At 52.9% G+C, this 27,150-nt stretch overlaps 5 protein-coding genes across 9 annotated transcripts; 3 read left to right on the top strand and 2 right to left on the bottom strand.

Annotated features, from left to right (window-relative positions):
* Positions 1–8,018, bottom strand: DHRS1 (dehydrogenase/reductase 1). Its single transcript, XM_059913977.1, has 9 exons — positions 7,704–8,018; positions 7,059–7,232; positions 5,314–5,457; positions 5,091–5,170; positions 2,058–2,190; positions 1,598–1,744; positions 989–1,058; positions 574–654; positions 1–390 (listed from the first exon to the last, which is right to left on the bottom strand). The coding sequence occupies exons 2-9, from the start codon at positions 7,206–7,208 to the stop codon at positions 254–256; spliced, it is 942 nt and encodes a 313-aa protein (XP_059769960.1). The 5' UTR covers positions 7,209–7,232; positions 7,704–8,018; the 3' UTR covers positions 1–253.
* On the top strand, positions 8,017–14,536 carry NOP9 (NOP9 nucleolar protein). The gene is made up of 10 exons (XM_059913972.1): positions 8,017–8,377; positions 8,592–9,035; positions 10,096–10,206; positions 10,784–10,925; positions 11,675–11,867; positions 12,506–12,646; positions 13,057–13,182; positions 13,348–13,584; positions 13,798–13,903; positions 14,253–14,536. Exons 1-10 carry the CDS (start codon positions 8,131–8,133, stop codon positions 14,408–14,410), a joined length of 1,905 nt encoding a protein of 634 aa, XP_059769955.1. The 5' UTR covers positions 8,017–8,130; the 3' UTR covers positions 14,411–14,536.
* On the bottom strand, positions 14,501–20,532 carry CIDEB (cell death inducing DFFA like effector b). Of its 4 annotated transcripts, none has more exons than XM_059913978.1 (6): positions 19,727–20,532; positions 17,187–18,076; positions 16,726–16,870; positions 15,661–15,810; positions 15,232–15,422; positions 14,501–15,083 (listed from the first exon to the last, which is right to left on the bottom strand). In XM_059913978.1, exons 2-6 carry the CDS (start codon positions 17,225–17,227, stop codon positions 14,951–14,953), a joined length of 660 nt encoding a protein of 219 aa, XP_059769961.1. In that variant the 5' UTR covers positions 17,228–18,076; positions 19,727–20,532; the 3' UTR covers positions 14,501–14,950. The 4 variants fall into 4 exon arrangements, with proteins under 4 accessions (XP_059769961.1, XP_059769962.1, XP_059769964.1 ...); XM_059913979.1 differs by lacking the exon at positions 19,727–20,532 and adding an exon at positions 19,448–19,717 and having other exon boundaries at positions 17,187–19,217; XM_059913981.1 differs by lacking the exon at positions 17,187–18,076 and having other exon boundaries at positions 20,317–20,532.
* On the top strand, positions 16,851–20,894 carry LTB4R2 (leukotriene B4 receptor 2). Of its 2 annotated transcripts, none has more exons than XM_059913974.1 (2): positions 16,851–16,912; positions 19,754–20,894. In XM_059913974.1, exon 2 carries the CDS (start codon positions 19,774–19,776, stop codon positions 20,839–20,841), a length of 1,068 nt encoding a protein of 355 aa, XP_059769957.1. In that variant the 5' UTR covers positions 16,851–16,912; positions 19,754–19,773; the 3' UTR covers positions 20,842–20,894. The 2 variants fall into 2 exon arrangements, with proteins under 2 accessions (XP_059769957.1, XP_059769958.1); XM_059913975.1 differs by lacking the exon at positions 16,851–16,912 and adding an exon at positions 19,319–19,405.
* LTB4R (leukotriene B4 receptor) lies at positions 16,851–26,066 on the top strand. The gene is given in 5 exon segments (XM_059913973.1): positions 16,851–16,912; positions 24,988–25,381; positions 25,384–25,803; positions 25,806–25,954; positions 25,956–26,066. Coding segments are annotated over 4 exon segments (1,065 nt in total). The 5' UTR covers positions 16,851–16,912; positions 24,988–24,996.
* The last annotated feature ends 1,084 nt before the right edge of the window (positions 26,067–27,150 follow it).

The raw sequence follows: 27,150 nt of genomic DNA on the forward strand, positions 1-27,150 counted from the left end.
TTGAAGGAGAAACGAGATCTTTATTAGCCCCCAGAACATTTTTCAATATTAAGGCAAAAAGTAAAACGCAGGGGCAAGGAAGACCTGAAGAAGGACCTACAAAGGCCCCTAGGGCTCAACCAGGGCACATGGCAGAGGCCTTCTCTTCAGATCAAGGGTATGCAGTAGGTAGGTGGGAAAGGAGGCCTTGTTCCACTGAGATAGGCCAACCACTCAGCCCAAAGGGAAGCAGAACTGTGTCAGGCCAGGAGGGTTAGAACTTGCTAGCATAGAGGGTCATAACCCACTTGGGCACTCGGAGGAAGCCAGGCAAGTAGGAGGCCAGCCAGCTCAGGCTGGAGACATGGGAGAGAGCGGAGCTCAAAGACAAATAGTCCTGGACGGGGCGGCCTGCGGACCACAGGAAAAGAAGGATTAGACCCTTGCTTCCCACTCCTCAGACACCCCCACCCCGGCTGAGGAGACTGAATGGAAGGTGAGGGAGGAAGGAACAGGGAGAGAGAGAGGGAGAAGGGGTGAGCCGGGAACAGAAGGAAGAGAGGTCCAGGCTGGCTGCTGGGCCAGAGCTCTTACCATCAACGTCCTGCAGGCCGTAGCGCCGCGCCAGGTCACAGGATGGCAGCACCTTCCCGCTTAGGCTCAGGATATTGGGGTCTGTGGGCACACAGACAGCTGAGACGGCCCGGGTGCGGCCCAGGGTGACAAGGCTTGGGCCCAATGGCACAGGGCACTACCGAGACAGGCTTAGGGACCCAGACTTGTTTCTCTCTGTTTCTAGGAAGGTTCCCGGGCCTCTGGCTCTTGGCCACATCTCCCAGGATCCAGTTCCTGAGGTTCCCATATCTCAAACTGGGCATCGGACCCTTTGGGTCTCCAGAAGCCAGAGCAAAGAAGGGCGTATTCCTGGCTCGGGACCCTGAACTGGCTGCCACCACCCTGCAGATCCTCCATGCCCTTTCCTGTTACCAGCTGCCCCCAACCTCTTCACCTGTTGCCAAGGCCACCACACATTTTCCACTCATTTCTGTGGTCTCCGCAGATGAGAAACGAAATCTGAACTGAAACACAGGGGCAGAGAAGTGAAGGGTTAATTTCCAAGAGCACTGCCCAAGTCCCTTCCCTGCTTTCAGCTTCTGTCCAGGAGACAGAGGCCCTCATCACTGCACCTGCAGGACTCAGCATCTCAGAAGGTACAGGAATCATTCCTCCCCACATCCAGTGAGCCCTGTACCCCCGTACCAGGACCCACTGCCTTTCCTAAGTGGAAGGATGTGGGGTTGCCAATTATGTCTGGGCCTTCTAGATTAGTTCAGAGCAGAGGTCGAGGGCATGGGCTTTGGAGCTGGATAATCTTTCCACTTATGGCACATGTGACCTTGAGCAAGTTTCTTAGCCTCCCTGAGTTTCAGTTTCCCCATCTGTGAAATGGAGACACCGTCTCCCTTATAGGAGAAGAGGACCTAACGTGTGTCAGTGCTCAGCCCTGCGCCTGCCTCGACAAACACCTGGGTATTTACTCTGTTGTTACTGTCTTGCCGTTGGGGATGGAGCGGCTGATCCCCCCATTTTCTGCCACCCTCGCCCTCCCCTTGCCAACCTGCTCAACCAGGGGATCAGCAGTGTTCTCCTCCTTCATCATGTGCTCCTTCAGCAGTTCTGTCTGCACCAACCCTGGCCAAAGCGACACGTAGCTGACCCCGTGGCGCCGCAGCTCCCGGGCACAGTCAGCAGCCAGCCTGTCACACTGCAGAGGGACAGAAGGCCAGGTGGGAGCCAGGGCACCTGGTCACGTCACCTCCCTCCCCTGCCTTCCCCGCTTCCACCGAGGATGCCCCAACCCCCTGGCCTTCCCAGGAGCCCTGTCTCAGCTGTCCACCTTCCCCAGTGCACTGCCTAGCCTGGCCAGCTGAGAGGAGCCCCGGCAAAGGAACCATCCATGCAGGGGCAGAGGAAGAGGTGAGGGCCAGTCAGCCTCACCACTCTGACTACCGGGGACTGCCTCTCCTGAGCTATGGGTACCACGACTGTCCCCAACCCCTGTGCCAGTGGGTCCTCACCGCAGCTTTGCCCACGCCATAGGGGACGTTGAAGAAATACTGCAGCCCACCAGCGGAGGAGATGACCACGATGAGCCCCCGGCCAGCTGGTACCATCAGCCGTGCCCCATACACAGAGCACAAGTAGTGGCCTCTAGAAGGTGGGGCAAAGAAGAAGGAATGAACCACGTTCAGGGCTGTCTCGGGAAGTTTCTTCTGCCCCTTAATGGCTTCTGATCCAGGAGAAGGCTGCAAACCTGGTGAATCAAGGGCTTGAGGCCACATTCTGAGAGGGACACGGGTAAAATTAACCACCGAAGGTTAAGAAACAGCAATCTTTAGAAGACTGTAATGGAAGAAAAGCACTCTGTCATGACAGCAATAACAAAGCTAAAATAGCTCAGGGGATAAAACATAATAAATGTATAGGATCTACAAAGAAAAACTATAAAGTTCTGCTTAATACAAAAGAACAAGTACAGACATAATTTGTTTAGAAGAATCAACATGTAAAACATCAGTTCTACTTAAACTAATCCACAGATCCAGTCAATTTGAGTTATATCTCAATAAGACTTCTGGAGAAATCAACAAAACAATCTAAAGCTCAGTGAGAATAAATGTGTAAGAATAGCCAGGAAAATTCTGAAAAAGGAAGAGTAATATCATGTGGGTGAGGGAGATATGCTCCCCTCACCCCGCCAACCTGCGTTAAAATGCACAGTGACATAATAGTTAAAAAAATGCAGGACTGGCATAACAATACATAAGTAAGTCAATGAAACAAAATACTCAATAATTAATCCAAGTGTAAAGGAGAATTCAGCGAATTACAAACAGAACATTTCAAACCAACGGGGCGAGATGGACCACACAATAAATGGATTTGGAACAACTGGTCAGTTATTTAGTGGGTGGGATTGGTTCTCTACCTCATTTGTTTTAAAATGCATTCCCAAAATATTTGAATATAAAAAAATGAGTGCACAAAAGCACTAAAAGAAAGCATGACAGTGTGTTCATAAACTTGAGGTAGGGAAAACTTGTTTCAGTATCACATCTAGATAGAAACATGCTTTCTTAACAGTAAGACATATATACATATAGAGATGTACAAATACATACATGTGTACACAATTAAGTATATATAGATAGCTGAGGAAAGCATACATGCAAACAATGAGTAATAAGTTGAGAAAGATATTTGTAAAACACACATCAAAGGAATCCATTGTACAAAGATCTCTTATAAATTGATGTGAAAAGAATAACTTAGTAACACAACTCACAAAAGAATCAAGAACCAATAAAAAATGAAAAAAAAAGCTCAACTTCACAAATAATAGAGAAGTGTAAATTAAAAAACACCTTCAGATATCTTTGGCCTATTAGAATGGCAAAACTTGCCTGACCTCGTGGTGTGATATTGTCTAGTATTATTGAGGACACGGGGAAACAGATATCCTCCTTCACTGTTGTGAGATTATAAATTGGTGGGGTCTTTTTAGAGGACAGTTTGATAATGCTTATTAAAATCTTTAAGAAGTCATATTTTTTGACCTAATTTTTTTCCACTGTTGCAACAGATAAGGGGTTAGGTAAATAAATTATGGTATCTCTTCCCAGTGGAATATTTAAATGAATGGTAGAATATATACTAGGCTATTAACAGTAGCTATATCTCAGGCAAAAGAGGAAGCGGTGGTGACTAGGGGAATAAGATTATACTGGTCTTCACAGTATATTTTTAAAAAAATAACACACACATACCTGGTAACCAGAAAGAAATTTCTTTTGCATGGGAAACAGGACCCTCCAAATGAAAACAAGTAGAGTATGGTATCAAAAGGAAGCCCAGCCTCAGGCAATGCAGAGGAAAGGCACAGTAAGTGTGAATGTGTGTGTGGGAGGTGAAAGGAGGTGTTGGTGCACTTCTAGGAGGCTCACAGAGTGACCTTCACCTTGGAGAATTCATCAGGGCTCCAGGGCTGAGGTCCAGGCCTTTGCTTCACAGGCTCAAAACCCTGACCAGCAGGAGATGAGAGTGTGGAAGGCCCCTCTCTCTGGAGGGCTAAGGATATGGGTGTTGCCAATTTCTAGCCCTTTGGGTTTTCTTTTCTTTTTCTGGCCACGCCATGCAGCATGCAGGATCTCAGTTCCCCAACCAGGGATTGAACCCGTGCCCCCTGCAGTGGAAGTGTGGAGTCTTAACCACTGGACTGCCAGGGAAGTCCGGGTTTTCTTTTCTTGATTCTTGGCTGACCATCCCCCTCTGTCCTCACAACCTTTATTCCACTTTGGAAATGACAAGTGGATTCTAATCCTGCTTCCCTGGGATTGCCACTAGAAGCCGTGAGTGTCCTTAGACGCTTTAGAAGTAGATTTGCATATAATCTCTTGGTGACTCCCACAGGTGGCTCATCACATCCATGCAGTGCAGTTTCTGAGAGGGTACCCTCTTTCCAACAATAAACACAGACCTAACTGATGTATGTCATGCTGGGTGAACTCTGAATGCTGTATTTCATCTCACTCCTTTGCCAGATGTATGTGTAACCCCATGACACCCCTGCCCTCCCAACTTGGACTTGGGAGTACCCTTGCCTGTGGGTCTGAAGTGAGGAGGGAAAGGCTAAGATAGCTGGCACTCATTCTTCCTTACTGACCTTCTTCTGATCTAAAACAAAACAATTTCTTCCTCTAGCCATCTTCGGAAATACTGACTACAGGTGGCATGCTTTACTGAGGGAAAGAGGCTCCCTTCTGGGTCATGCATTTGGATGGGCTGAAAATGAGGCAGGAGGGAGGGCAAGGGCAAATTCAGATGAAAATTACTGACAGAAACAAGGCAAAAGTTGACATTCTTAGGTACAGATGCACCTGGATTAAACTTCTTTAGAAGTTAGTGGACAAATGGGACAGAAGGGAGCAGAAAGAGACAAGATCAGAGGGAAAAGGAGAGGGCACATGGGGAAACGTCTGGGCCCTCAGCTTGGATGAGTGAGTGAGGGGAGCCCAGGCCCTTAGCGGGGTGGCAGGGGAGGCACCTACTACCTGAGTCCGACGTTGTTGATATCATCCCAGATGGAGGCGGGGCTTTCCCAGAATGCCTTTTTAGTGTTGTTCAGGATCGCCTGGAAGACAGGGAGAGTCGTGAATAGGACGCTTCGAAGGCAGGAAGGGGCTGGGTAATGGAAGGGATAATGAGTGGGGATGAGGACTCAGGTCAGAGGGAAAGGTCAGGAGTGTGGAGCTGGGGTCAAAGTTCAAAGAGCACCTGGACCCCAGCATAGGCGTTGTTGACCAGCACATCCAGACGCCCCTGCTGTTCTCGATCCACCTGCTCAAACAGGCTTCGCACTTCACTCTCCTGGCTTGAATCACACACCACCGGCACACACCGGCCCCCTCGGGATTGTGCCTGGAGGGGGTTAGAGAGGATATGAGCTTCCCGTCGAACATAGTATGAGACATAACACAGCTCCCCTCAACTCCCAGCGTGGGAGCTGAGAAGGCAATCATAGGACTCACAGCCAGCAGCTGAAGGAACATGGTGGGCAATACTGCCCTCTGGTGCCTGTTTGAGGAGTTTCAGGAATGCTAGGTCCTATCATTGTAGAGTAAGGTGGATGGGGATCCCAGGTTTAAAATCTACAGACATTTACGGAGGCCTACCATGTGCAAGGCACTGTACTCTGCATGTGGAGGGTGAGGGACAAACAAGGCTTGGAGGCTGCTCTTTTTTTTTTTTAAATTTATTTATTTAATTTATTTTATTTTTGGCTGTGTTGGGTCTTCGTTGCTGCGCGCAGGCTTTCTCTAGTTGTGGCGAGCGGGGGCTACTCTTCCTTGCGGTGCGCGGGCTTCTCATTGCGGTGGCCTCTCCTGTTGCGGAGCGTGGGCTCTAGGTGTGCGGGCTTCAGTAGTTGTGGCTCGCGGGCTCAGTAGTTGTGGCTCGCGGGCTCTAGAGCACAGGCTCAGTAGTTGTGGCACACGGGCTTAGTTGCTCTGTCGCATGTGGGATCTTCCCGGACCAGGGCTCGAACCCATGTCCCCTGCATTGGCAGGCGGATTCTTAACCACTGCACCACCAGGGAAGCCCTTGGAGGCTGCTCTTGAGAAATGAGTATCTATCTTTTTCCTCATTCTTGGTCATTTCCATTTCACGTGCCCTTAGCTCCCACTCTTCACCACTCATGTGGAATCCCGACTTAAAATCACAGCCCTCTTACCCTCACTCCACCAACACTTCTGCCTAGTAAATGAGAAATCAAAGCTCTCAGACATGAACTATCTCTACTTCCTGTTCTGCCTCACCCTCTACAAATGTGCCCCCATCCTCTAACTTCAGATAAAGAATACCTTATTCAAGAACAATCATCATCTTTTCCAGATCCATGCTCTGGGTCCCACCCTCTGACCTCCCTGCCTAACTGCTCACCCATATTCCCAGTGCATTCTGGGCACACTTATCACTTACCATATTTATATTAATTACTTTTATCACTTACCATATTCATATTAATTACTTTTATCACTTACTGTATTCACATTACATTGAAATGATCCGTTTTTGCCTTAGACTTCCTGCTGGACTCTCTTTTAAAAGCAGAAATTATGTCTTACTAATCTAGGTAACCCCAGTGCTTCACCCAATGCCTAGCATATCAAACACACCCCAGTATTTATTTAACTGAAATTCAGTAGAAAAGTCAAGTGAAAATGTACAAGTCAATAAAGTCTTAACAAAAACAAAGAAAAAGCACAGGTCCACAACTCTTAAGATGCAACTCCAAAATCCCTGAAGCTCTCAAACAGAAAGTTTTTTCATAAAATTCACTCAGTGGCAAAATATGACCTGATCTGAAGTTACTTATGGGGTTTACTTATCCCACTTTGAGTAAAAATGTTCATGTTTACTGAGGAATATTTTGGTTTCAGGTAAGAGGTTAAGAGGACTGGTTAATGGGAAGGGCTCTCTGAGGTGGTTTCTGCCCCTGGGATCCCAGAAGAAGCACTCACCTCCTGAGCAGTGGCCTGCAGCGTGTCCAGATGGCGGCCAGTGATGTAAACTGTGGCACCTGCTTGGCAGAGCTGCAAAGCGATGCCCCGGCCAATACCCCTGGAAGCACCAGTAACCACGCACACTTGGCCCTTCATGGGAGCTGGCATGACTCACAAGCGAAAGGATTAAATCTGTGGAAGCAAGGACTTGCTCTGAGGGAAGCCTGCAGACTGTATATGCAGAGAGGGGACCTTGACAGTGATAGGAAGGGGAGCCAAGGTTGAGATCCTTTGATGGGAGAGAAATTTCAGAAGGGGATAACCAGTGCAGGGCCCAGGACAAGGCTGGTTGTCCCTTTCGGGAGGCCAAGGAGTGAAGAAGGGGAATAACTAGTGCAGGCCCAGGACATGGCTGCTTGTAACTTTTGGGAGGCCAAGGAGTGAAGAAGTGGGGCTGTCCAGGAGGGCCACCTACTGAGACTTTCTGAGTGGAGCTGACTGGGTGGGGGACTGTAGCGGGACGGTCCCTCTCAGCGCGTCCACGGGGAGTCCTGAGCTCTCTGGAGCTCTGGCCGCTGGTCCGGAGGCGAGACTTCCGGGTCGGGGGTGGGCGCGAGGTCAAGGGACCCCGAGCCCGAAGTGGAGGGAGCTCGCGCCCCTTACCTGCCACCTGTGCTGCCGCTGGAGTTCTCGCGCCGCCTCGCTCGCAAAGTTCTCGAAATCGAGGACTTTAATTCTGGCCGCGGGAACGGGACGAGGTGACAACAACGGGGTCAGAGTACGAGGCTGGCGTGGAAGTCAGTGTTCTGACCCAGTTTCCGCTGGCGACGCGGAGGGGAGGGTCAAAGAGTACCCCGCGGGTCCGTGGCAGTTATCGGTGGGGGCCAGGACTGGCAAGCGAGAGCAGGGCGATCCTGAGACTCAGCCAAGCCCGCCCCGGAGCGGTAGTCGCGGGGCTATGACGTGAAACGCGGCGCCCCGAGCGCGCGGGCGTGGCTAAACTCTGCCCGGCCCCGGCCAGCACCCGACTGCGTGAGGTTCACCCTGCGGCTAAGGAAGCTTTCGCTGGCGGAGAGGCGCCGAAGCACTCATGGGGCTGGGTCCGCGCTCCCCCCACCAGGCGGGGCGCCGGTTCCCAGCTGGCGGCAAAAGAGGGCGCGGAGCCAAGGGCTCGGGGCGCCCCCCACCAGGCCGCCAGCGACAACCCTGCCCGCCTCCGGATGGGCGCTCCGAGCCGCCTCCGGATGCGCACCCTCACCTGAGCCCAGAAGCTCTGGGGTATTTCCGCCGGGCGCTCTCCGCGCTGAAAGAGGTCCCCGAGACGGGAGAAGAACGAGGTAGGGAGCAACTTTGGGGTGGGATCAAGGGAGGCACTTATTTGGGCATAAAATCCAGGACCGGTAAGGACACTTTCGTGGGTCCCCAGGGTGTGAGGACTTAGTTTCATCTCCTATATCCCCTTCCTCCCTCCCCACCCCTTGGTTAAGTGATGGAACATAACCGTAGCCTCCTCTCATTCTCTTTAATATATTTCTTTTCTTGTTTTTCCAGAGCTGATGGTGCACAATGTTTTGAAAGAAGTGGAGGCTCAGGCCCTAGCCTTGGCCACAAACAGGGCTGGTAGTGAGATGCTGCAGGAACTGTTGGGGTTCAGTCCCCTGAAACCGCTGTGTCGAGTATGGGCTGCTCTGCGGCCCAACTTGCGCTTTGTGGCCTGTCATCGGTGTGGGGTCCATGTATTGCAAAGTGCTTTGCTGCAGCTGCCTCGATTGCTAGGGCGCCCTGCAGAGGAGGAGGAGGAGGAGGATGGGAAGGATGGTCCTTTGGAGACCCTGGAGGAGCTGGGCCTGGGACTAGCCGCTGAGGTGTGTGATGATTTTCTTTTCTACTGTGGAGACACACATGGCAGCTTCGTGGTCAGAACTTTGCTGCAGGTATTGGGAGGGACTCTTCTGGAGTCTGAGAGAGCCAGGCACCGTGGCTCCCAGTTGCCTGGTAAGTATTACAAGAAAGGGATATGGATCCAGAGGGAAGGAGAGTTCAGGAAGTTCAGAAGGAGAGAATAAGCAGAAGATTTCTTCATGACCTTGAAGAATTAGCAGAGAAATTAGGTCAGGGATAGCAGGCCAAAGATTAGTGTGTGTAGAGGCCCAGAGGTGAGGATGCATAGGTGTGTTTAGGGAACAGCTGTTGGAAGAATGGGAGCAAGTGGAAGAGATGATTCACTTGAGCATTGTGTTTCAAACTTTTTTTTAACCAGAACTCAGAGTATGGAAAAGTTTTTTAAACATGACTCGACATACATATGTGTATATATACACATACTGGAATCAAGCAAAAGGTCAGGAAACAATACCCTTACTACATGCAACCCACTCTTATATTTTCTTTCCCCCTTTTTTTTTTGCTGTGCCACACGCGGCTTGTGGGATCTTAGTTCCTCGACCAGGCATCAAACCTGTGCCCCGTGCAGTGGAAGCTTGGAGCCCTAACCACTGGACCGCCAGGGAATTCCCTCCATTTTCATTTTATTTTGTGTGTTACATTAAAAAAATGCTTGGACTTCCCTGGAGGTCCAGTGATTAAGAATCCGCGCTTTCACTGCAGGGGGCGCAGGTTCGATCCCTGGTTGGGGAAATAAGATCCCGCAGGCCATGCAGTGCGGCCAAAAAAAAAAAAAAAAGCTTGTTGAGACCCACTAGATTGATTTCGTAATACACTCATAGGCAGTGGACCTACAGTTTGAAAAACATTGGGAAATAAGATAGTGAGTTTAGGTGAGGCCTGATTTTGGAACACCTTGAATTCCTGACTGAGGAGTTTGGACTATCTCCTATGGACCATGGGGGAGCTGGTTGAAGTTTCTTAGAAAAATTAAAACGGAAATGTAGTCTCAGTTCAGTCATCCAGATGAGACAAGACATTGAGTTGTACCAGTTGAGTTGTATGTGTTCTGCATCTCCAAGCCGAATCCTTGTTCAACTATGGAATTATTCTTCCTCCTGGATGGCAGTTTGTGATCTCACCACTGCATACGTTCTTGATCTTCCTTCAGAAGCACAAAGGGCCCCATCTCGGGAATGTAAGGCAACCGATTTCGAGGTCCCTGAAACCTTCTTGAATTGTCTTCAGAACCTGAGCTCCTGCTTTCTGAAGGACATTGCTGGTAAGGAGGGAAATAGGAGGAAATCTAGGATCTTCTTTTTTGGAGGTGATTATCATCAAACAAGGCTCTTTTTTCTTTTTTTAATAATGTCCAGATTTTAATTTATTAATTAATTAATTAATTTATTTTTGGCTGTGTTGGGTCTTCGTTTCTGTGCGAGGACTTTCTCCAGCTGCGGCAAGCGGGGGCCACTCTTCATCACGGTGTGCGGGCCTCTCACTATCATGGCCTCTCTTGTTGCGGAGCACAGGCTCCAGACGCGCAGGCTCAGTAGTTGTGGCTCATGGGCCTGTCACTCCGCAGCATGTGGGATCTTCCCAGACCAGGGCTCGAACCCGTGTCCCCTGCATTAGCAGGCAGATTCTCAACCACTGTGCCACCAGGGAAGCCCAAGGCTCTTATTTTGATCAGTCTTATCCCTCTTTTTTTCAAATCTTATCTGGTTTGATGTTGTAAAGGCCCTATGTAGACCATTTGTGTCCATAGTCCCTTGAACCTTGTTGCCTGAGGTCAGAGGTTTTACAGGTTGTCTGGATTTTGGGAAAGCCGCTTTTATTATTTCTGCCCTCCCCCACAGTGTTTATCACTGACAAGATCTCCAGCTTCTGCCTTCAAGTGGCCTTACAGATCTTACACCGCAAGCTGCCCCAGTTTTGTGCCCACCTCTGCAATGCTGTGATGGGCTACCTGAGTAGCCGCAATTCCTCAGCAGATGGCAGGTATGGACAGGGCCTCAGGATTGACCAAGGTGGTGGGCTGTGTGAAATGAATGACATGATGTAGGTATTTTGTTTGTTTGTTTTAAAAGACAAAGGTTTTCATTCTGTGTATGTATGTGTGTACATATGTATATATATGAAATATATATATCAGATATATACATGAGATATATATATGAGATATATATGTATATAGCCGTGTTATTTTTTTGTCCAGTTTCACTGAGATATAATTGACATACAGCACTGTGTAAGTTTAAGGTGTGCAGCATGATTTGACTGACTTACCTCACAAAACAATGACCACAATAAGTTTACTGAACATCCATCATCTCATTTACATACAAAATTAAAGAAGTAGGAAAAAAATTTTTTTTTCCTTGTAATGGGAACTCTTAACAACTTGCATGTAAAACATACAATAGTGTTAGTTATATTTATCTTGTTATACGTTACATCCTTAGTATTTATCTTATAACTGGAAGTTTGTACCTTTGACCGCCTTGCGCCAATTCCCCCTCCCGCCAGGGCCCCTGCCTCTGGTAAACACAAATCTGATCTCTTTTCCTATAAGTTTGTTTGTTTTTGAAGTATAATTGACCTACAACACTGTATGAGTTCCTGTCACACAACATGATGATTTGCTATTTCAGTACACTTCAAAATGATCACCATGGTAAGTCCAGTGGTGTGGTTATTTTGGATGAAGTGAAGTGAAGACTATCTGATCACCCTCTCCTCGTCCCCAGTCCCCTACTGCTATTTCTGCGCGATCAGACGAGCTCCAGACTCCTGGAGCAGGTGCTGCTGGTGTCGGAGCCCCCAAAGCTCCAGAGCCTCTTTGAGGATCACTTCCAAGGACAGCTGCAGACCCTGGCTGCACATCCTATTGCTAACTTCCCTTTGCAGCGTTTCCTTGATGCTGTCACCACTCCTGAGCTGGTGAGTCAGGAACTTGGCTGAGTCTGTGTCTGTTAGTTCTTGTTCATTGGGACTTGCTTTATTGTATGCCTGCTTCTGTATTTTCAACAGTGTGCTGGCCGTTCCCCTTGAGAAGTTATTCCTGGAGGCTTCCCAGAGCTTAGGGTGAAGGTGCCTTCTTCCCAGAAAGGATTTGCTTTGGCTTCTCTCAGGTGCCAGTGCCAGCAGGGGACTGGCGTAATTCAAGTTCTCAGCCTGCGCTTCCGTGGCTCGCTCAGTCTCTGGGTACTTGGCTACAAATCCATATGAGCACTGGAGCTGCTGTCGTAGCTTCTCATTTCCTTTGCTGCTTAGTGCCAAGGCATGCTTCCCTGGGATCTCATGGGTTGAGATCTAGGGTAGAAGGGGAGGTTTAATTCTAGTCCTTCCTTATCCTGAGAGTATGGCCATTTACAATCCCCTCCCCATGGGAGGCCGCACCTCTAAGACTGCCCCTTTGTTCTGGACCTTCCTTATCCGTCCAAACCAAAGTCCTGTTATTGGCAATGCTTTTATGTTTTATCTAGCATGTTCAGTTGTTTTTGGCAGGAAGATTTCTCTGAATAACTCAGCCCACTGTTACCAGAATGCCAGATTCTTTAACCCATGTTTCCCCTCAGCTGTCCCCCGTGTTTGAGGAGCTAAGCCCTGCCCTGGAAGCTGTGCTGGCTCAGGGTCACCCAGGGGTGGTCATTGCCCTGGTCGGGGCCTGCCACAGAGTTGGGATCCACCAAGCCCAGGTCCTACAGCTGTTGTTGGAGGTGAGTGGTGGTTACCCGCAACCCATTTATGCCCTCAGTTCAAATTCCACCTGCTAGGACTTAGCTAATCTTCAGTCGTTGTATCTGTGGACCCAAGAGGTCTAGTGCCCAGGGAGTTCACAGATACAGGGGGAAATGAAGCCAAAACCATCTCATGGCCCTGGAATGAGAATTGTCTCCCAGGACAGAGAGAGAAGTTTTAAGGAATAAATATTTATTCAGTCCCTGCTACATATATGGAGGCTGTGGATACAGCAAGGCAGATGAGATCCTGTCTGCATGCAGCTTATGTTCTTGTGGAGTTAGGCATTCTCATCTGTCCTGAATGCTTTCCCCTGTCTGGGAAGTCGAGGTTAGGGATGAATTAGTTGAGGTTAGTTCTCAGTTTCATGTTTTGTCTTCCCTTCTAGGCGTTCCACTGTGCAGAGCCCTCTTCCCGGCAAGTGGCCTGTGTGCCTCTCTTTGCCACTTTGATGACTTATGAGGTGTACTATGGACTGGCGGAGGAGGAGGGGGCAGTGCCCGCGGAGCACCAGGTGAGGTAGGGGAGAGGCCAAACCTGTGACTAACTGGGGACCAGGCCTCCCAGGGCTTAGGAAGCCCCTCACCACTGAGGTGAGGGTGGTGAGATCTTTGGCTTCATCCAAGTGAAGGTGGCAGTTTGGTGGCTGCCTCCTAATTCCCTGTCTCTGTCCTTCCAGGTAGAAATGGCCACCGCCAGGGACCTGGGGGAAGTGACAGTCCTTGGGTCTCTACTGCTCCAGCATTTGCTGCACTTCTCCAGTCCTGGTCTTATACTTCGAAGTTTGGGCGCCTTGACAGGACCACAGCTTCTGACTCTGGCCCAAAGCCCTGCTGGTTCCCATGTGCTTGATGCTGTCCTGACCAGCCCCTCTGTGACACGCAAGCAGCGCCGCCGGGTGCTGAAGACCCTAAAGGTTAGATTTCTGGCTTCTGCTTTGATTCCTCTGCCATCCTCCATTTAGAGAATGTGAGCTTCCCCCAGGACTGTCCTTTGGAGTCCCAGAGAGGATATGTAGTTCCTAGACTGCTTCACCTCAGCCTCTTAACTTCAGCCCTCACGCCCACCCCCACCCAACACACTTCTGTGGATTGCCCTCGAGGGCCCTACCTTGCTTGTCTCAATGCAGGGACAATATGTGGCTCTGGCCTGTAGTCGCCACGGCAGCCGTGTGCTTGATGCCATCTGGAGTGGGGCAGCCTTGGGGGCCCGGAAGGAAATTGCTGCTGAGCTGGGTGAGTACCAGCACCGATCTTGGACCTTTCCAAATGTTCCCTTTCCTCACTCTAAAGAGCTGGGTGGCTGGGAATGGACCTAAGTTAAGCAGAGACTTCAGTTCCAAAGGGTGGTCTTGGCCATGGGCTCTTGGCAGTCTGCTCTCCCCGGCCACTCTGCGGACGGTGCAGCCCTGTGCTCCCACCCCTCCTCCTGACTTCTCTTCTTTGGACAGTGGGGTGTTAACTCTATCCTGAGGCAGACCCAGGGTTCCAAAAAAATGGAGGGACCTTCACCCCAAGCAGAGTCTCTTCAAGGATGGGTGGGTGACTGCACGGTGATACTGAACATGAATGGTTCCCTTTGCAGGGGCGCGGAACCAGGAGCTGATAAGGGACCCTTTTGGCCACCATGTAGCTCGAAACGTGGCCCTGACTACCTTCCTGAAGCGGCGAGAGGCTTGGGAACAGCAGCAGGGGGCGGTGGCCAAGCGGAGGCGGGCCTTGAACTCAATACTTGAAGACTAAGGCCTTTGGATCTGGGACTGGGTGTTGATGGGGCAGGGGGAAACGGAGTATCTATCCTGTCCTGTTCCTAGTTTAAATTGGAGTCAAAAGTCTTATTGATAAACATTTTTATATTTTTACTGGAAACACCTTTGTTATTTTGGGGGGGAAGGGTACAAAGAAATAGAGATCTCAAGGTGAAGTTAGAGAGGGCTCTCTTCAGGGCACTGGGGAGCTTAGGGACAGGAGGGGAGTGGTAAGGACCTCTAGATGTAGCAGCAATCAGGGTGGGATCCAGATGCCTGTGGACAGGCTGTGGCCTTTCAGGGTAAGTGGGAGGCTGGAAAGATGGCTAGGAATGGATAGTATTCTTCAGCAATGGGTATAGGCTGGGGTGGAAGGCGTTAGGCTGATGGGCCTGTCACTATGGGATCAGAAGACTGGGGAAAACAAGCGAGTTAGTGAGCCTGCACTGTGTGTAGGCCCCAAACTTGACGCTGTCACAGTCCTTACAGTCTGTCTCTTGGAATGAGTCTAGGGGCAGAAGCTCAGAGCCCCTTCTCAGTAGGGTTGGAGGCGACCCTGCCGCTGCCACCGCTCAGTCCCTTCCACTGCATGACGAAGGGTGGAGGAAATTCCCAGCAGCATGTGGCCCAGGCCTTGCAGCAGTGCGGAGGCCCATCGGAGGAGCTCCCTGAAGGGCAGAGACAAGAGGAAGTCACGGGGTGGGGGAACCTGGGAGGAGGCCACAGGCTGGGGTCTGGGGGTTTTCCACAGGGGAGCTAACAGGGTAGGGGAGTGCAGCTGTAGGGATGGGGAACTGTGACATGTTGGTCTCTGACCTGAGTATTTTCTTTGGGCCGAGTCCTTGAATGTCACAGCTCATGGAGTAGAGCCCGTAGAACGTGGCTTTGATGTTCAGGCTGCCAAAGAGGTCTCGAGGGTTTTGCTTGTACACGTCGAAGGTGATGCGGGCGATGTCCTTGCTGTGCTTGGGCTTCTCCCGGCCCAGGCCATACGACAGCACCCCACCCTGTAGGGCCCCCCCATCGGTGCAATGGACCCTCACATACTGACACCCACCACTAATCCCCGTCAGCACTGGGACAGACCCACCCTTGCCTGGACTGTTGGTCCGCTATAAGGAGTCATCGACAACTCCTCACCTCTCCCATCGCCTCTGCCCCCAAGATCAGGGTTAGGCAGCAGAAGAGGCTCGGGAGAGACAGAAAGGGTCAGTGGCCTAAGCAGCCCCAGTGTGGGCCTCTCACCCTGCTGGGGCTCCAGCTCTGTCCCAACTCCAGCACCATCAGGCATGTGTCATCCTCCAACAGCTGGAAGAAGTCCTCGCTGTCCACTGTGGTCCCATCCTCCTCCAGCACCAGTGTTAGCACTCCACTCAGCATCAGAGTCTCCAGTGCCTGCCCAGTGGCAAGAAGTAGGAGGGAAGGGGCAGAGCTTATCCCATGCCCCTTCCCCGTCCAGCTGCCCGGCACCCAACGGTTGACCCTAGATGCTGATTGATATCCCAACTCTCCTTCCCGGTGCTTTGCCATCCCTTCTAATGGCTCTAGCTCACGGTGTTCTTTAGTTGTTGGGGGACCCTCACTAGGGGCTGTCCTTTTCCTATTTGTTCCTGCTTTGCCTCTACCATGTCACTGTCATCTCTCTCAGCTTCCCTCCAAGCCATGCCTACTGGTTAGGAATTGAAAAGCTAGCCAGTTTCTCTTGAATGGGTATAGGCATTATGCTGACGGGGCCTGTCACGATGGGGTCTTATCTCCAGTGTCCCACCTCACTCTCCCCGACCCTCACAGAGTTCTTCAGAACTATTTTCAGTAATAATAATTTTTAACCTTTTTGAGTCTTCACTAGTGTCAAGTATCTATGTAGCACTTTACATACATTATTCGCTTTTACTCCTTTCAGCAGCCCTAGGAGGTAGTTGTATTACTGTTCCCTTTTTACAGATGAAGAAACTGAGGTTTTGATAGGCTGAATAACTTCCCAAGTTTTGACACTAGGAAGCGGCAGAATCAGGATTTGAATTTGATCTGTCATACAAATTGCCGTTCCATACTGAGTTCTGAAATCTATCCCTCCAACCCTGTCTACTCCTTTCCCGCCCCCAAAGAAAAGCCCACTCCTTGGGGGAAAAAAAAGTGCATTGAGTCAAATGCAGCCGAAGCCACTGGGCTCACCCCACTGCTTTCAGCTCTCAGAGGGAGGGGCACCCATGTAGCCGCAGCCCTTCCTGCTCGTTATTCCAAGCTCACACTCTTCCCTAGCCCCTTGGCTGCCCCTGCTCTTGGAACCCAGGGACTTGGCCCACTCACCTTGTTTAGCAGTTCCCGGCGGGTGGCAGCTGTCAGGCCTTTCCGGGTGGCGCGCTTGTGATCACAGACACGGAAAGGTCGCCGGGGTGGTGGAGCCGAGGTCCAGACCTTACGGCCCAAATCGGAGCTCATACTGGATACTGACCTGCGAGGTGGGAAGAAAGGTCAAGAAGGAGTGAGGGGTTTGGTGAGTGCAGCGGGGGTGATGGGTGTGGGATAGCTGGAGCGTTAGGGAAGTTGGGAGGGAGGGATCTAGGTGTGCAGATTAAAGTAGCTCGGGGAGAGAGGGAGAGACCACGGACTGGGGGTGGGGGCAGTTCAGGAGCTGGACAAGCCCACTGTGAAAAGGGGCAGGGAGGGGAAGGGGTACAAATTCGAAAGTTTTCTAGGGTCTGAAAGCAGCTTTGTCACCCTGCCTATATCCCCAGAGCTGGAGAGTGGAGAGAAGGGTTAGAAATCACCTGAGCAGGCCGCTGGGGTCCAGGGCAGAGAGGTACTCCATGGTGGAGGGAAGGAGCAGGAGAGTTGCCTCTCCCGGGAGTTCTGGGCTGGGTGGTTCTCCACGGGGTTGGAGCTGAAGTGGTGGTGTTTTCTGTTACGGAGCTGGGATCTCAGCCCCAGCGAGGTGGGGTATGAGTCAAGCCCGGACTCTGGCCCCCCTGCCTGGCCAGCGAGAAGGGCAAAGTCCAAGGGGAGGGAGGAGGGGAAGGGCCAAGTGGGGTCGTGGAGGAAGGATCGAGGCCCAGATATGTCCAGCAAAAGCCATGGAAGTTTGTGTGTGTGTCTCTGGTGGCAGCGTGTGATGTGAGGGTAAATGGGAACTATGTAATTGGATGGAATGTGATCTCCGGTGTGTTTCTTTATATCGAGGTAATTTCTAGGGCCAATTTCTTCTGGCTCCCAATCTGTGTGAAGCTGGTTATGTGATTTGCTCTGTATGTGCTGCCACCTACTGAAAAAGCCATGAACTTCAGCTTTAGGAACAGGGAGGCCGTGCTGAGGATGGGCAGGGCTTGGAGAAGATAGGACACCTCCAGGCAGTGTGCCTGGGTGGGGTGTGAGGGGAGGATGGGTCCTGATCCATGGATCCAGAATCACCAGGATCCTGTCTGGGACCCTGGCCTTCCTGCTTTCATGCTCTTCCCTCTGTGGGCTAGGGGAGGGGCTGGCTCAACACTTCTCTTCAGAAGAACTGCCTGCTTCAGCTGCACTGGATTAGTCATTCTCTCACCTTTCTCCATTGGCCACTTTATAGGCATGAAGGAGATGTGGATAGCGGAAGAGGGGATGGGTCCTTTGATGGCATCAGGACTTTAGCATTCGGTGCCCCGTGTCCCATCTCTGATTTCAGCTGCAGTTGTGATGAACAGTTGTGAGGAAGCTCAGACCCTCACTGTCAGTGAATCCCTCACAGGAGCATAAGTCTCTCTGATTTCCTGCCCAGGAGTCTTATCTGAAGCTGTAGCAGCCCACTCAGCCCCCTGACAAGTACAGGCTGCAAGTGTGTATAAGGGCATTAATGCCTCTAGGACAACCCTTAAACAATGGGGAATGTGAGCTGGCCATAAACGCCCATCTTCTGTCTTTCTGGAAGTTATTTTGTGCACTCAGAGGTTCCTGATGCCCACTGAATATTGGAACTCAATAACACACTCTTACTGGCTTTCCTCTTCCCTCTCTTCCCCTGCTCCCTCACTCCTGCTTCCCGACCTGACCCCCCAAATACAAGATTACCTGTACCCATGCCCTCGACTCAGGCTCTGCTTTGGAGGGAACCCAAACTGAGACAAGACTGGTGTCCTGGCTCCCAAGAAACCCCCTTCTGGCTGTTGACTGGGCAGAAGCCTTTTTTCCCTTTCCCTGAATTTCATCAATCTACCAAATTTCTTCCTTTCCAAGCTTTGCCCAACCTCACGACCTAGAGAAATAAGTCTCTACACTGTGCCCTTTCCTTTTTCCTTGCGTTGTATCCTGGTGCAGCCTGGCAGTGTGGTCTCTTCATGGCTGTGAGTTAGGACTCCTCAACCAGGCTATAAGCCCCTCACCCTTCCATGCATCTCCCATTCCGCCCGGAACTTAGCCCATGCTTTACACTGAAAGCTGTCACTGACAGCCCACTGAGAGCTGTGAGGGTGGAATGACTGGGGCAGGGTCCCAGGCAAGAGGTGAGAGGGGTAGGTAGGAAGCTGAGGAAAAAGGGGGCTCAGCAGGGTCAGGAGTCTGAAAACAGGCAAAGGTAGAGCAGCTGGGGGAATGAGGAGTTGGGACGCCTTCTCTGCTGAGTGCAGGCAAGAGCGGCCAGACAGCCTAAGAGCTGCAGGGTGGGAGGATTGGGACCGGAGGGTGGGCGGCAGGGGGTGGGGAGGGATGAGCGCAGAAGCAGGACCCAGGGGCAGGATCCGGCAGTGTCCCTACTCACCCACATGACCAGGGGACCTTATCTGCACCCCTTCAGCTTATCTTGTTTCCTGGGGAGGCGGGCTCTCACACGCCTGGACATGTTAGTGATGGGAAGCAGCAGGGTGAGGGAGGAGCCCCACCTTGTCCCTCCCTGTTTTCGCCTCACCCTCTGCCAACCTGACAGGCAGAGGACAGGATTAGGCACCTGGCCCACTGCTCCTTTGCCTTTGGGCTTCCCCAGGCCCCTGGAGGGCCCCCAACCCTGCTCGCTCCCAGCTGGGTAAGTAGATCTGCCCATGAGACCATACTCCCTTCCACTCACTTTTGCCCTGAGGTATAGGCAACAGGGCTGGACGAAGAAGGAGAGGCCAGGTTAGGAGGGTGGAAGGTGGAGGCAGTGACAGCCTGGGAGTCAGGACTGGGGAGGTCAGCTGACCCAGAGCAGAGGATTTGGGTTCCAGGAAGCAGTGTTTGAGCTGAGGCTGGGGTCCTGGAGGAAGAGACAGAAGCTCCCAGACAGAAGAGAGGCAGGCTGCAGAGGAGTGAGGGAGGCACAGTCCCTTCTCACTGGCATCAGGCGTAACGTGGGCCTTTGCCCCACCTGAAAGCGCTCCATGGCTCCTTCCAGCCTCCCGTAGGCGCCTAAGGATGTCGGTCTGCTACGGTCCCCCGGGGAACGAGACGCTGCTGAACTGGAAGACCTCGCGGGTCACAGGCACGGCCTTCCTGCTGCTAGCGGCGCTACTGGGGCTGCCTGGCAATGGCTTCGTGGTGTGGAGCTTGGCGGGCTGGCGGCCCCCACGGGGGCGACCGCTGGCGGCCACGCTCGTGCTGCACCTGGCGCTGGCCGACGGCTCGGTGCTGCTGCTCACGCCGCTCTTCGTGACCTTCCTGACCCGGCAGGCCTGGCCGCTGGGCCAGGCGGGCTGCAAGGCCGTGCACTACGTGTGCGCGCTCAGCATGTACGCCAGCGTGCTGCTCACCAGCCTGCTCAGCCTGCAGCGCTGCCTCGCCGTCACCCGCCCCTTCCTGGCGCCCCGGCTGCGCAGCCCGGCCCTGGCCCGCCGCCTGCTGCTGGCCGTCTGGCTGGCCGCGCTGGTGCTCGCCAGCCCGGCCGCCGTCTACCGCCACCTCTGGGCGGACCGCGTGTGCCAGCTGTGCCACCCGTCGCCCGCCCACGCCGCCGCCCACCTGAGCCTGGAGACCCTGACCGCCTTCGTGCTGCCCTTCGGGCTGGTGCTCGGCTGCTACGGCGTGACGCTGGCGCGGCTGCGGGGCACCCGCTGGGGCGGCAGGCGGCAAGGGGCGCGGGTGGGCCGGCTGGTGGGCGCCATCGTGCTGGCCTTCGGCTTGCTCTGGGCCCCCTACCACGCTGTCAACGTGCTGCAGGCGCTCGCCGCGCTGGCTCCGCCCGAAGGAGCCTTGGCGAGGCTGGGCGGGGCGAGCCAGGCGGCGCGAGCCGGAACCACGGCTCTGGCCTTCTTCAGCTCCAGCGTCAACCCGCTGCTCTACCTCTTCACCTCCGGGGATCTACTGACCCGGGCGGGTCCCCGCTTCCTCACGCGGCTCTTTGAGGGCTCCGGAGAGGCCCGAGGGGTCGACCACTCTAGGGAGGGGACCGTGGAGCTCCAAGCTACCCCTCGGCTCAAAGTGCTGGGGCAGGGCCGTGGCAATGGAGACCCTGGGGGCGGGGCGGAGAAGGACAGTCAGGGATGAGACCCTTGACGTCAAACCCTACAACCGGGCCTGCTCTTCCCTATCCCTTTCCATCGCCTTCCAGAACTCAGGGAACCACTCCGGACGGTTTGGGGATCCTTCTCTGACCATAGTTTGGATCTGTCTGGGCAGAATTATCATACATCTGGGGCAGGCCCAGGTTCCTCAAACTGAGGGACTATGAGTGGTGGTGGTCCGTGTTAAAAGAGTATCATGTACTTGCAGGTTGGCATGTGCCCAGGTGCCAGAGCTGCTTACTTGTTGCCAGAAGCTATTGTGAAATACACTGGGTGGCCGTTATGTTGCAGCAAAAATAGAAATGAGACTTTTCTGATAAGCAAGGAAAATAAGCAAACAATGAACAGGCTGGGGAAACAGCATAAACAGGCCTGAAAGAGTTAAGCAATCTTGGTTACTCTTTAGCTGTTACTACTAACAAACACTTGTAGCTAGACTTGTCCTTCACAAAGCTAAACAAAGCTAATTACTCTGATTCCATAGGAATTATACTCTGCACCTGGCATTCTTCTCCCCCTACACTCTCTCACAGCATTAAAAGAAGGTCACGGGCGGATAACTTCAAGGACACCAGACCCGGTTGCCTGTTGCTAGCTGTGGCCGTTTTAAAATATTGCAAGAAGAAGAAGAATGCAAAACCTTCACCACTTTGATCCTTATCACTTACCCTGGACTTCGAGTTCCACCTATAAGACCCTCTGTAATCCCCCAGGAGAGGGAGAGCACAGTTCTTGAGGCGCTAGCCTACTGTGTTTCCCTCTTGCCTGGCCAAAGGAATAAAGCTACTCTTTTCTATTTCCTCCAGACTTTGTCTCCGTATTTCTATTCGGCATTGGTGGACAGGGAGCCAAGCTTTTGGCAACAATTACACGATGGCTTAAGCATGCTCCCTCCAGCAGTTCATCATACCTGAGTGATACCGAAGTCACCTAGTTCCCTGCTGGGTCAGGCCAAGGCTGGGCAATGCCAGCCTTCGGTGGCATCATGACCTGTCCTCCCCAGCCCAGGTGGCCTGGTTCCCCCAAGCCAACCCATAGAACCGCTTTGGAAATAAAGAGAGAAAGAGGAAGGAAAGGTATGAGTGCTTGGATGAGGGGTGGTGATGGGATCCATTCTTTGGGGTCTGTTAGAGCTGAGTGGAGAGGAAACTGGCTCTGGAAGGGGAAAGTCAATCTGTGGGGTTTGAAAGGGAAGTTTTCTTGTCTGTCTTGTGGTTGGTACAGTGGGGGAGGGGCCGTGGGAGTCTGAGACTTACCTTCTTTGAATCTAAGTCTCCCTGCAAAGGTCACCTGACTCAAAAAGGAGCCCAGGAACAGGCATTCACTCACCCAGGGGCCCTCTGGGGGCTGGGGATGATGGGTATGGGGAGTGGTGTGGATATCTGGAAGACAAGAGGAATTTTTCAGGGAGGTGCCACCTCTCCTTTCTCTCTTTCTCCTCTTTGCCAAGTCTTGACTCCTCCCAAGACTGCTAGCTGTTCCTCATCTCCCACAGTACTGCTCAGCCCCCATCTTTTGGAATCTTTCTATCTCTAGGTCTCAAAATTGTTCTGGATCCTGACACTTTTGAGTTTGGGGATGTAGGATGGGGTCCTTTTTAGGGGATGTCTGTGTGCACACACGTGTGGTCACCATGGTGACCAACCCATCCCCGTTTGCCCAGGACTTTCTCAGTTTTAGCACTGAAAGTCTCTTGTCCCAGCCCCCTCAGTCTGTGGCAAACTTAGATGGTTGTTTACCTGAGAGGTCACCCTGACCATCACCCTGGTTCTGCTTTAGTGACTGTTCACACCACCCAGGCAGAGCCCAAGAGAGAGAGCAAAGGAAATCCAGTTCTCAGGGTCACGTCAGGGCCACCAAAACTGGGGTTGGGATGGAGCTCCGGACCTGGGGGACAGAGAGTATGCCTAGAATGTCTAGTCTAGGGCAGAGGAAGACAGGCCATTGAGAGAAATGGAGGTGGGGAGCAGTTTGGGAGAGGAGGCAAAGACAACCCAGTTCCCGTCAGAAGGGATTTCTGATTGACCCTGGAGCTCTGAGCTGGAAGCTTCTATCCCCAAACACCAACTTCATGGGCTTCTTCCTGTCCTCGCGCACTGGGGCAGAGGCTCCCCAACTTCTGTTACACACTCCCCTTCTCACACACCCTCTGTGGTCAGAAAGCCCTTCCTCAACTCTGTCTTCAGTTCTTGCTGCGGTTTCAGCCCATTTCTTTTCGCCATATCCTCTGCCTGATAACTGCTGGGTCAACTCTGCTCTGGCTTTTCTCAAAGCAGGAAAGGTAGGGGCACTACAGAGGATAAGGGACCTCAATGACCACCATTACACTGTGCATCTTTCCTGAGAAGAGGCAGACTTGGAAGGGAAGCAGGAAGGCTCATGGTCAGATGGAAGATAAGACTTTTTGGTTCTTAGCTTCGCAGGAGAGTTCAAGAGGAGACTGTCCTCATTCCAGGGGGCCGGAAGAGTGACCCTTCTGGGGGCTGTTTCCCTTTCCACATTCCTGGTTTCCCCTCTTGGCAGGGCAGGCATAAGGCATCACTGCCCTCACTCCCTCATGTCTGCTCCCTGTGTTCACCTCTGCTTGCTCTGTGTGTCTAAGGTGGGACAGAACAGTCAGCTGTGGGAAGGTAGGAAAGAGGTGGTGCTGACTTCTTTGCCCAGCGCCCAGATCTTGGGTCCAAATTCATGTGGCAGGGTAGCCACATGGGCAAACACAAGGCAGGTGGTTCGGGAAGGGGAAGAAATTGTCATTCTGTGTGATACTAGAGAGACCATTTGGACTTTGGCTTTTACCAAAGAGAATGGAGATTGACCTAGAATGGAACTCGTTCTTTTAAGTGAGGAGAGGGATAGGGGTGCTGGAAGAGGGTCCTCTCCCCCAAATCCCGGTCATGGCTTGAATCCAAGCCAAACACAGAATGCTGTCCTCTTTGACGTCACCTGACCCAAACCCAGAACCTAGCCACAGTGTCAACCTACACTTCCTATTAATCTAAAAATCGACATCGTTCACAGAAAATATAAAGATACCCAACATTCTGACCTCTCAATCTGAGTCCATTTCCCCTCTCTGGCTTCCTTCCCTCCTTCTCCTGTATGACGCAATTTATTATTTTGTTCAATTCTTCAGTCTAGACCTGCATGTGAGGCCACACCCCAGCCTACTCACCCCCTCACCCCTCTTTCCTCTCTCACTGCCCCTTCCGGGGCTCTTCTTTTCTGGCCCCACCCCTGAGGAGTCTTCCTCCCAGCTGGGCTCTTCTGGAACATGAAGAATATTCCACCTCATCTAGTGAAGGGAGGGCGTAGGAGTTTCCACCCCACCCTCAGGAAGATGTGTCTTCTCCCTCCCCTGCTCTATGGTACTTCCTCTCTGGCTGACTTAGCTGATAGAACCTGGACCCCAGGCCAGGCCCCTGGCACTGGGACAGATCTGGGGATAGGCTACACCACTCTGTTCTCACCCTGGGATTGACACCAGCTTCCAACCAGTGCTCGGCAAAGCCTTAAGTAAGTTTCCTGGGAGTAGGGGAGGCGGGGCGGGGGGCAGTGTGAAGCCATAAGAGAAGGTCCAAAGGAATTTCCAAAGAAAGCCTGACCAGTGGTAAAATGACTTGGGAGGACTTAGTCTTGTCTCCCATCTACGAAATCCTCCCCATCCCTGTTATTCTTGGTGGGCCCTGGGCATCTCTTGGGCGAGTGGGTAGGTGGTTGGAAGAAGTCAGTGGGACTGAAGGGCTGAGGGCCTGGTGGGGGGAAAAGGAGCTAGCCTTTTGAGGGGTGCAGCATTGGTAAGGAAAGTCCCCACTTTGGTTCCGGGTTTCAGGGTCTCCTGAGGGAAGGAGGCTGAAGGGTCTGGAAATACTGCTTCTGCTGTTGCTATATATTTTGCAATTGGGTCTGTGGGCAGGAAGGGGCCCTGTGGCCCAGTGAGGAAATTAGTCTTTCTACTCAGCCAGATCCCCTTAAGGCAGGTCAGTTGGCAGTGATGAGGGCAGTATACTGCGGAGGTGCATCTGATGCTGCTGGTCTTGGAGACAGAGTAGAATACCCAGGCTAGGTGTGTCCAGGGTGTCAGGAAACCCTTGTCCCTTCCCTCATGTGCGTGTCCGCCCTCGCTCTCCAGGTCCTTGCAATGGCCACGAGCACTACATCTCCTGAAGCACCCTCCTCACCAGGTGTCATGTTCATCTCTCTGCTGGTTATCATCGTACCGTCAGTGGCACTGGCTGTGGGGCTGCCTGGCAACAGCTTTGTGGTGTGGAGCATCCTGGTAAAGATGCGGAAGCGCTCTGTCACTGCCCTGCTGGTGCTACGCTTGGCCCTGGCCGACTTGGCCGTATTGCTCACTGCCCCCTTTTTCCTCTACTACACGGCCCAAGGCACCTGGACTTTTGGACTGGCTGGCTGCCGCCTGTTCCACTATGTCTGCGGGGTCAGCATGTATGCCAGCGTCCTGCTTATCACGGCCATGAGCCTGGACCGCTCGCTGGCGGTGGCCCTCCCCTCTGCGTCCCAGAAACTCGCGCCAAGACGGTTGCCTGGCGGTCGCTAGGAGGCATCTGGGTGGTGTCTGTCCTGCTGGCCACGCCCGTCATCTTGTACCGCAAGGTGACGCTGGGACCGGACAACAGGAGCCTGATCTGCTTCCCGAAGTACCCCAGCGAAGCACATAGGGCTTTCCATCTGTTCTTCGAGGTGGTCACCGGTTTCCTGCTGCCCTTCCTGGCCGGGGTGGCCAGCTACTCCGACATCTGGCGCCGGCTGCGGGTCCGGCGCTTCCGCCGCAGCCGCTGCACCGGCCGCCTGCTGGCCTTTATCATCCTGGCCTTCGCTGCCTTCTGGCTGCCCTACCGCGTGGTGAACCTGGCCGAGGCAGTCCGCGCGCTGGCGGGCAAGACAACGGGGTCCGGGCCCGAGAGTCAGCAGCTGCACCTGGCCCGCAAGCGCTCATAACGCTGGCCTTCCTGGGCAGCAGCGTGAACCCCGTGCTGTACGCATGCGCCGCCGGCGGCCCGCTGCGCTCGGCCGGCATCGCCCTCATCGCCAAGCTGTTGGAGGGCACTGGCTCCGAGGCGTCCACCAGCCGCCGCGGGGGGCACCCTGGCCCAGACGGTGAGGGGCGCCCCCGCCTCTCCCGAACCCGGCCCCGCCGAGAGGCTCACTGCCTCCACCAACCCTCTGGAGCGAAGCGAAGTCAACTAGGCCTGCGGGGTGGCGGCAGCGGAAGGACGCTCGCTTTCCTCCTGGGGGAATACGCCCACGCTGGCCTGACCCAATTCTTCAACCTCCTCTTACCCAGATGGCGGGTGGAGCGGAAGAGAGGGAGGGGAAGGGCAAGTCAGGGCAGAGTGGGAGCCTGGCCCCCACGGGCAGCTTTGCAATTAAAACTGAAGTCTGAAATTGGGTCAACCCTGTGGGTGGGGCATGTGTATTATGGCGGACTCGGGTGCTCCTGGTTGCCCTTATGGGTGTCCTTCTCAGTAGCTGAGAGGCACATCCTTTAGTTTCCCATGATTTTCAGTTTTGGAAGAGACACAGACATAGAAATCAGACCTCCTTCCCTCCCTGCTTCTGAGGCAGGTGGTCTGCAGATCATACTGAGAACAACACAGGGCTGCAGACCCCTGAAGGAGCTGGCCAAGGAAGACCACCCATGTGGGCTCATCACTCCAGACTCTCCGACTCAGCGGACCTTCACTCCCTGACTTAGCTAACCTTCTGAGAACACTTAGCACTGCTGTGAGGTGTCTGCCCTGAAGGCTGTGGTGGGTATCTTTATTAGCAGGACTCCAGCTTCCTACCAGTAATCTTTGTCCTCTCAGTGGGAGATGTCCTAGGGGATGGCTTGCCTTCCCTCTGTCTCCCAAGAAGGCCTCACTTGAGAACCAAGTCATCAGATCTTATCCCCTAGAGTTCTGCACATCAGCATTCTGCCAGCCCCTAAAACGCTCTGGTGCAGGCTGGAGCTGAGGGCCCTCTGTGATGTGGTCACCCTTAGGAAATGAAGATTTGCAGAAGTGAGAAGGTTGAGTCATTCTTTCCTAGGGATGACTGTTGTCTTGGAGACTCTTGGACTGGCTCTGTTCTGACAGCATTTTAAGAAGATGGTAGGGGCTTCGCTGGTGGTGCAGTGGTTAAGAATCTGCCTGCCAATGCAGGGGACACGGGTTCGAGCCCTGGTCCGGGAAGATCCCACATGCCACGGAGCAACTAAGCCCGTGCGCTACAACTACTGAGCCTGCACTCTAGAGCCCGCGAGCCACAACTACCGAGCCCATGTGCCACA

This window comes from Balaenoptera ricei, chromosome 2, assembly GCF_028023285.1.
Source record: "Balaenoptera ricei isolate mBalRic1 chromosome 2, mBalRic1.hap2, whole genome shotgun sequence".
NCBI lineage: Eukaryota > Metazoa > Chordata > Mammalia > Artiodactyla > Balaenopteridae > Balaenoptera > Balaenoptera ricei.

Bases quoted from the DNA above. Each gene is read 5' to 3' on its own strand.
- LTB4R2 (XM_059913974.1), top strand. From the start codon at position 19,774: ATGTCGGTCTGCTACGGTCCCCCGGGGAACGAGACGCTGCTGAACTGG.
- DHRS1 (XM_059913977.1), bottom strand. From the start codon at position 7,208: ATGCCAGCTCCCATGAAGGGCCAAGTGTGCGTGGTTACTGGTGCTTCC. The intron at 5,458-7,058 runs GTGAGTGCTTCT...AACCCCCTCCAG, and splicing joins TGCAGGCCACTGCTCAGGAG to GCACAATCCCGAGGGGGCCG. The intron at 391-573 runs GTAAGAGCTCTG...TGTGGTCCGCAG, and splicing joins CGGCCTGCAGGACGTTGATG to GCCGCCCCGTCCAGGACTAT.
- NOP9 (XM_059913972.1), top strand. From the start codon at position 8,131: ATGGGGCTGGGTCCGCGCTCCCCCCACCAGGCGGGGCGCCGGTTCCCA. The intron at 9,036-10,095 runs GTAAGTATTACA...ATCTTCCTTCAG, and splicing joins CCGTGGCTCCCAGTTGCCTG to AAGCACAAAGGGCCCCATCT. The intron at 11,868-12,505 runs GTGAGTCAGGAA...GTTTCCCCTCAG, and splicing joins CTGTCACCACTCCTGAGCTG to CTGTCCCCCGTGTTTGAGGA.
- CIDEB (XM_059913978.1), bottom strand. From the start codon at position 17,227: ATGGAGTACCTCTCTGCCCTGGACCCCAGCGGCCTGCTCAG. The intron at 16,871-17,186 runs GTGATTTCTAAC...CCCACCTCGCAG, and splicing joins GACCCCAGCGGCCTGCTCAG to GTCAGTATCCAGTATGAGCT. The intron at 15,084-15,231 runs GTCAGAGACCAA...TCTGCCCTTCAG, and splicing joins GGCCCAAAGAAAATACTCAG to GGAGCTCCTCCGATGGGCCT.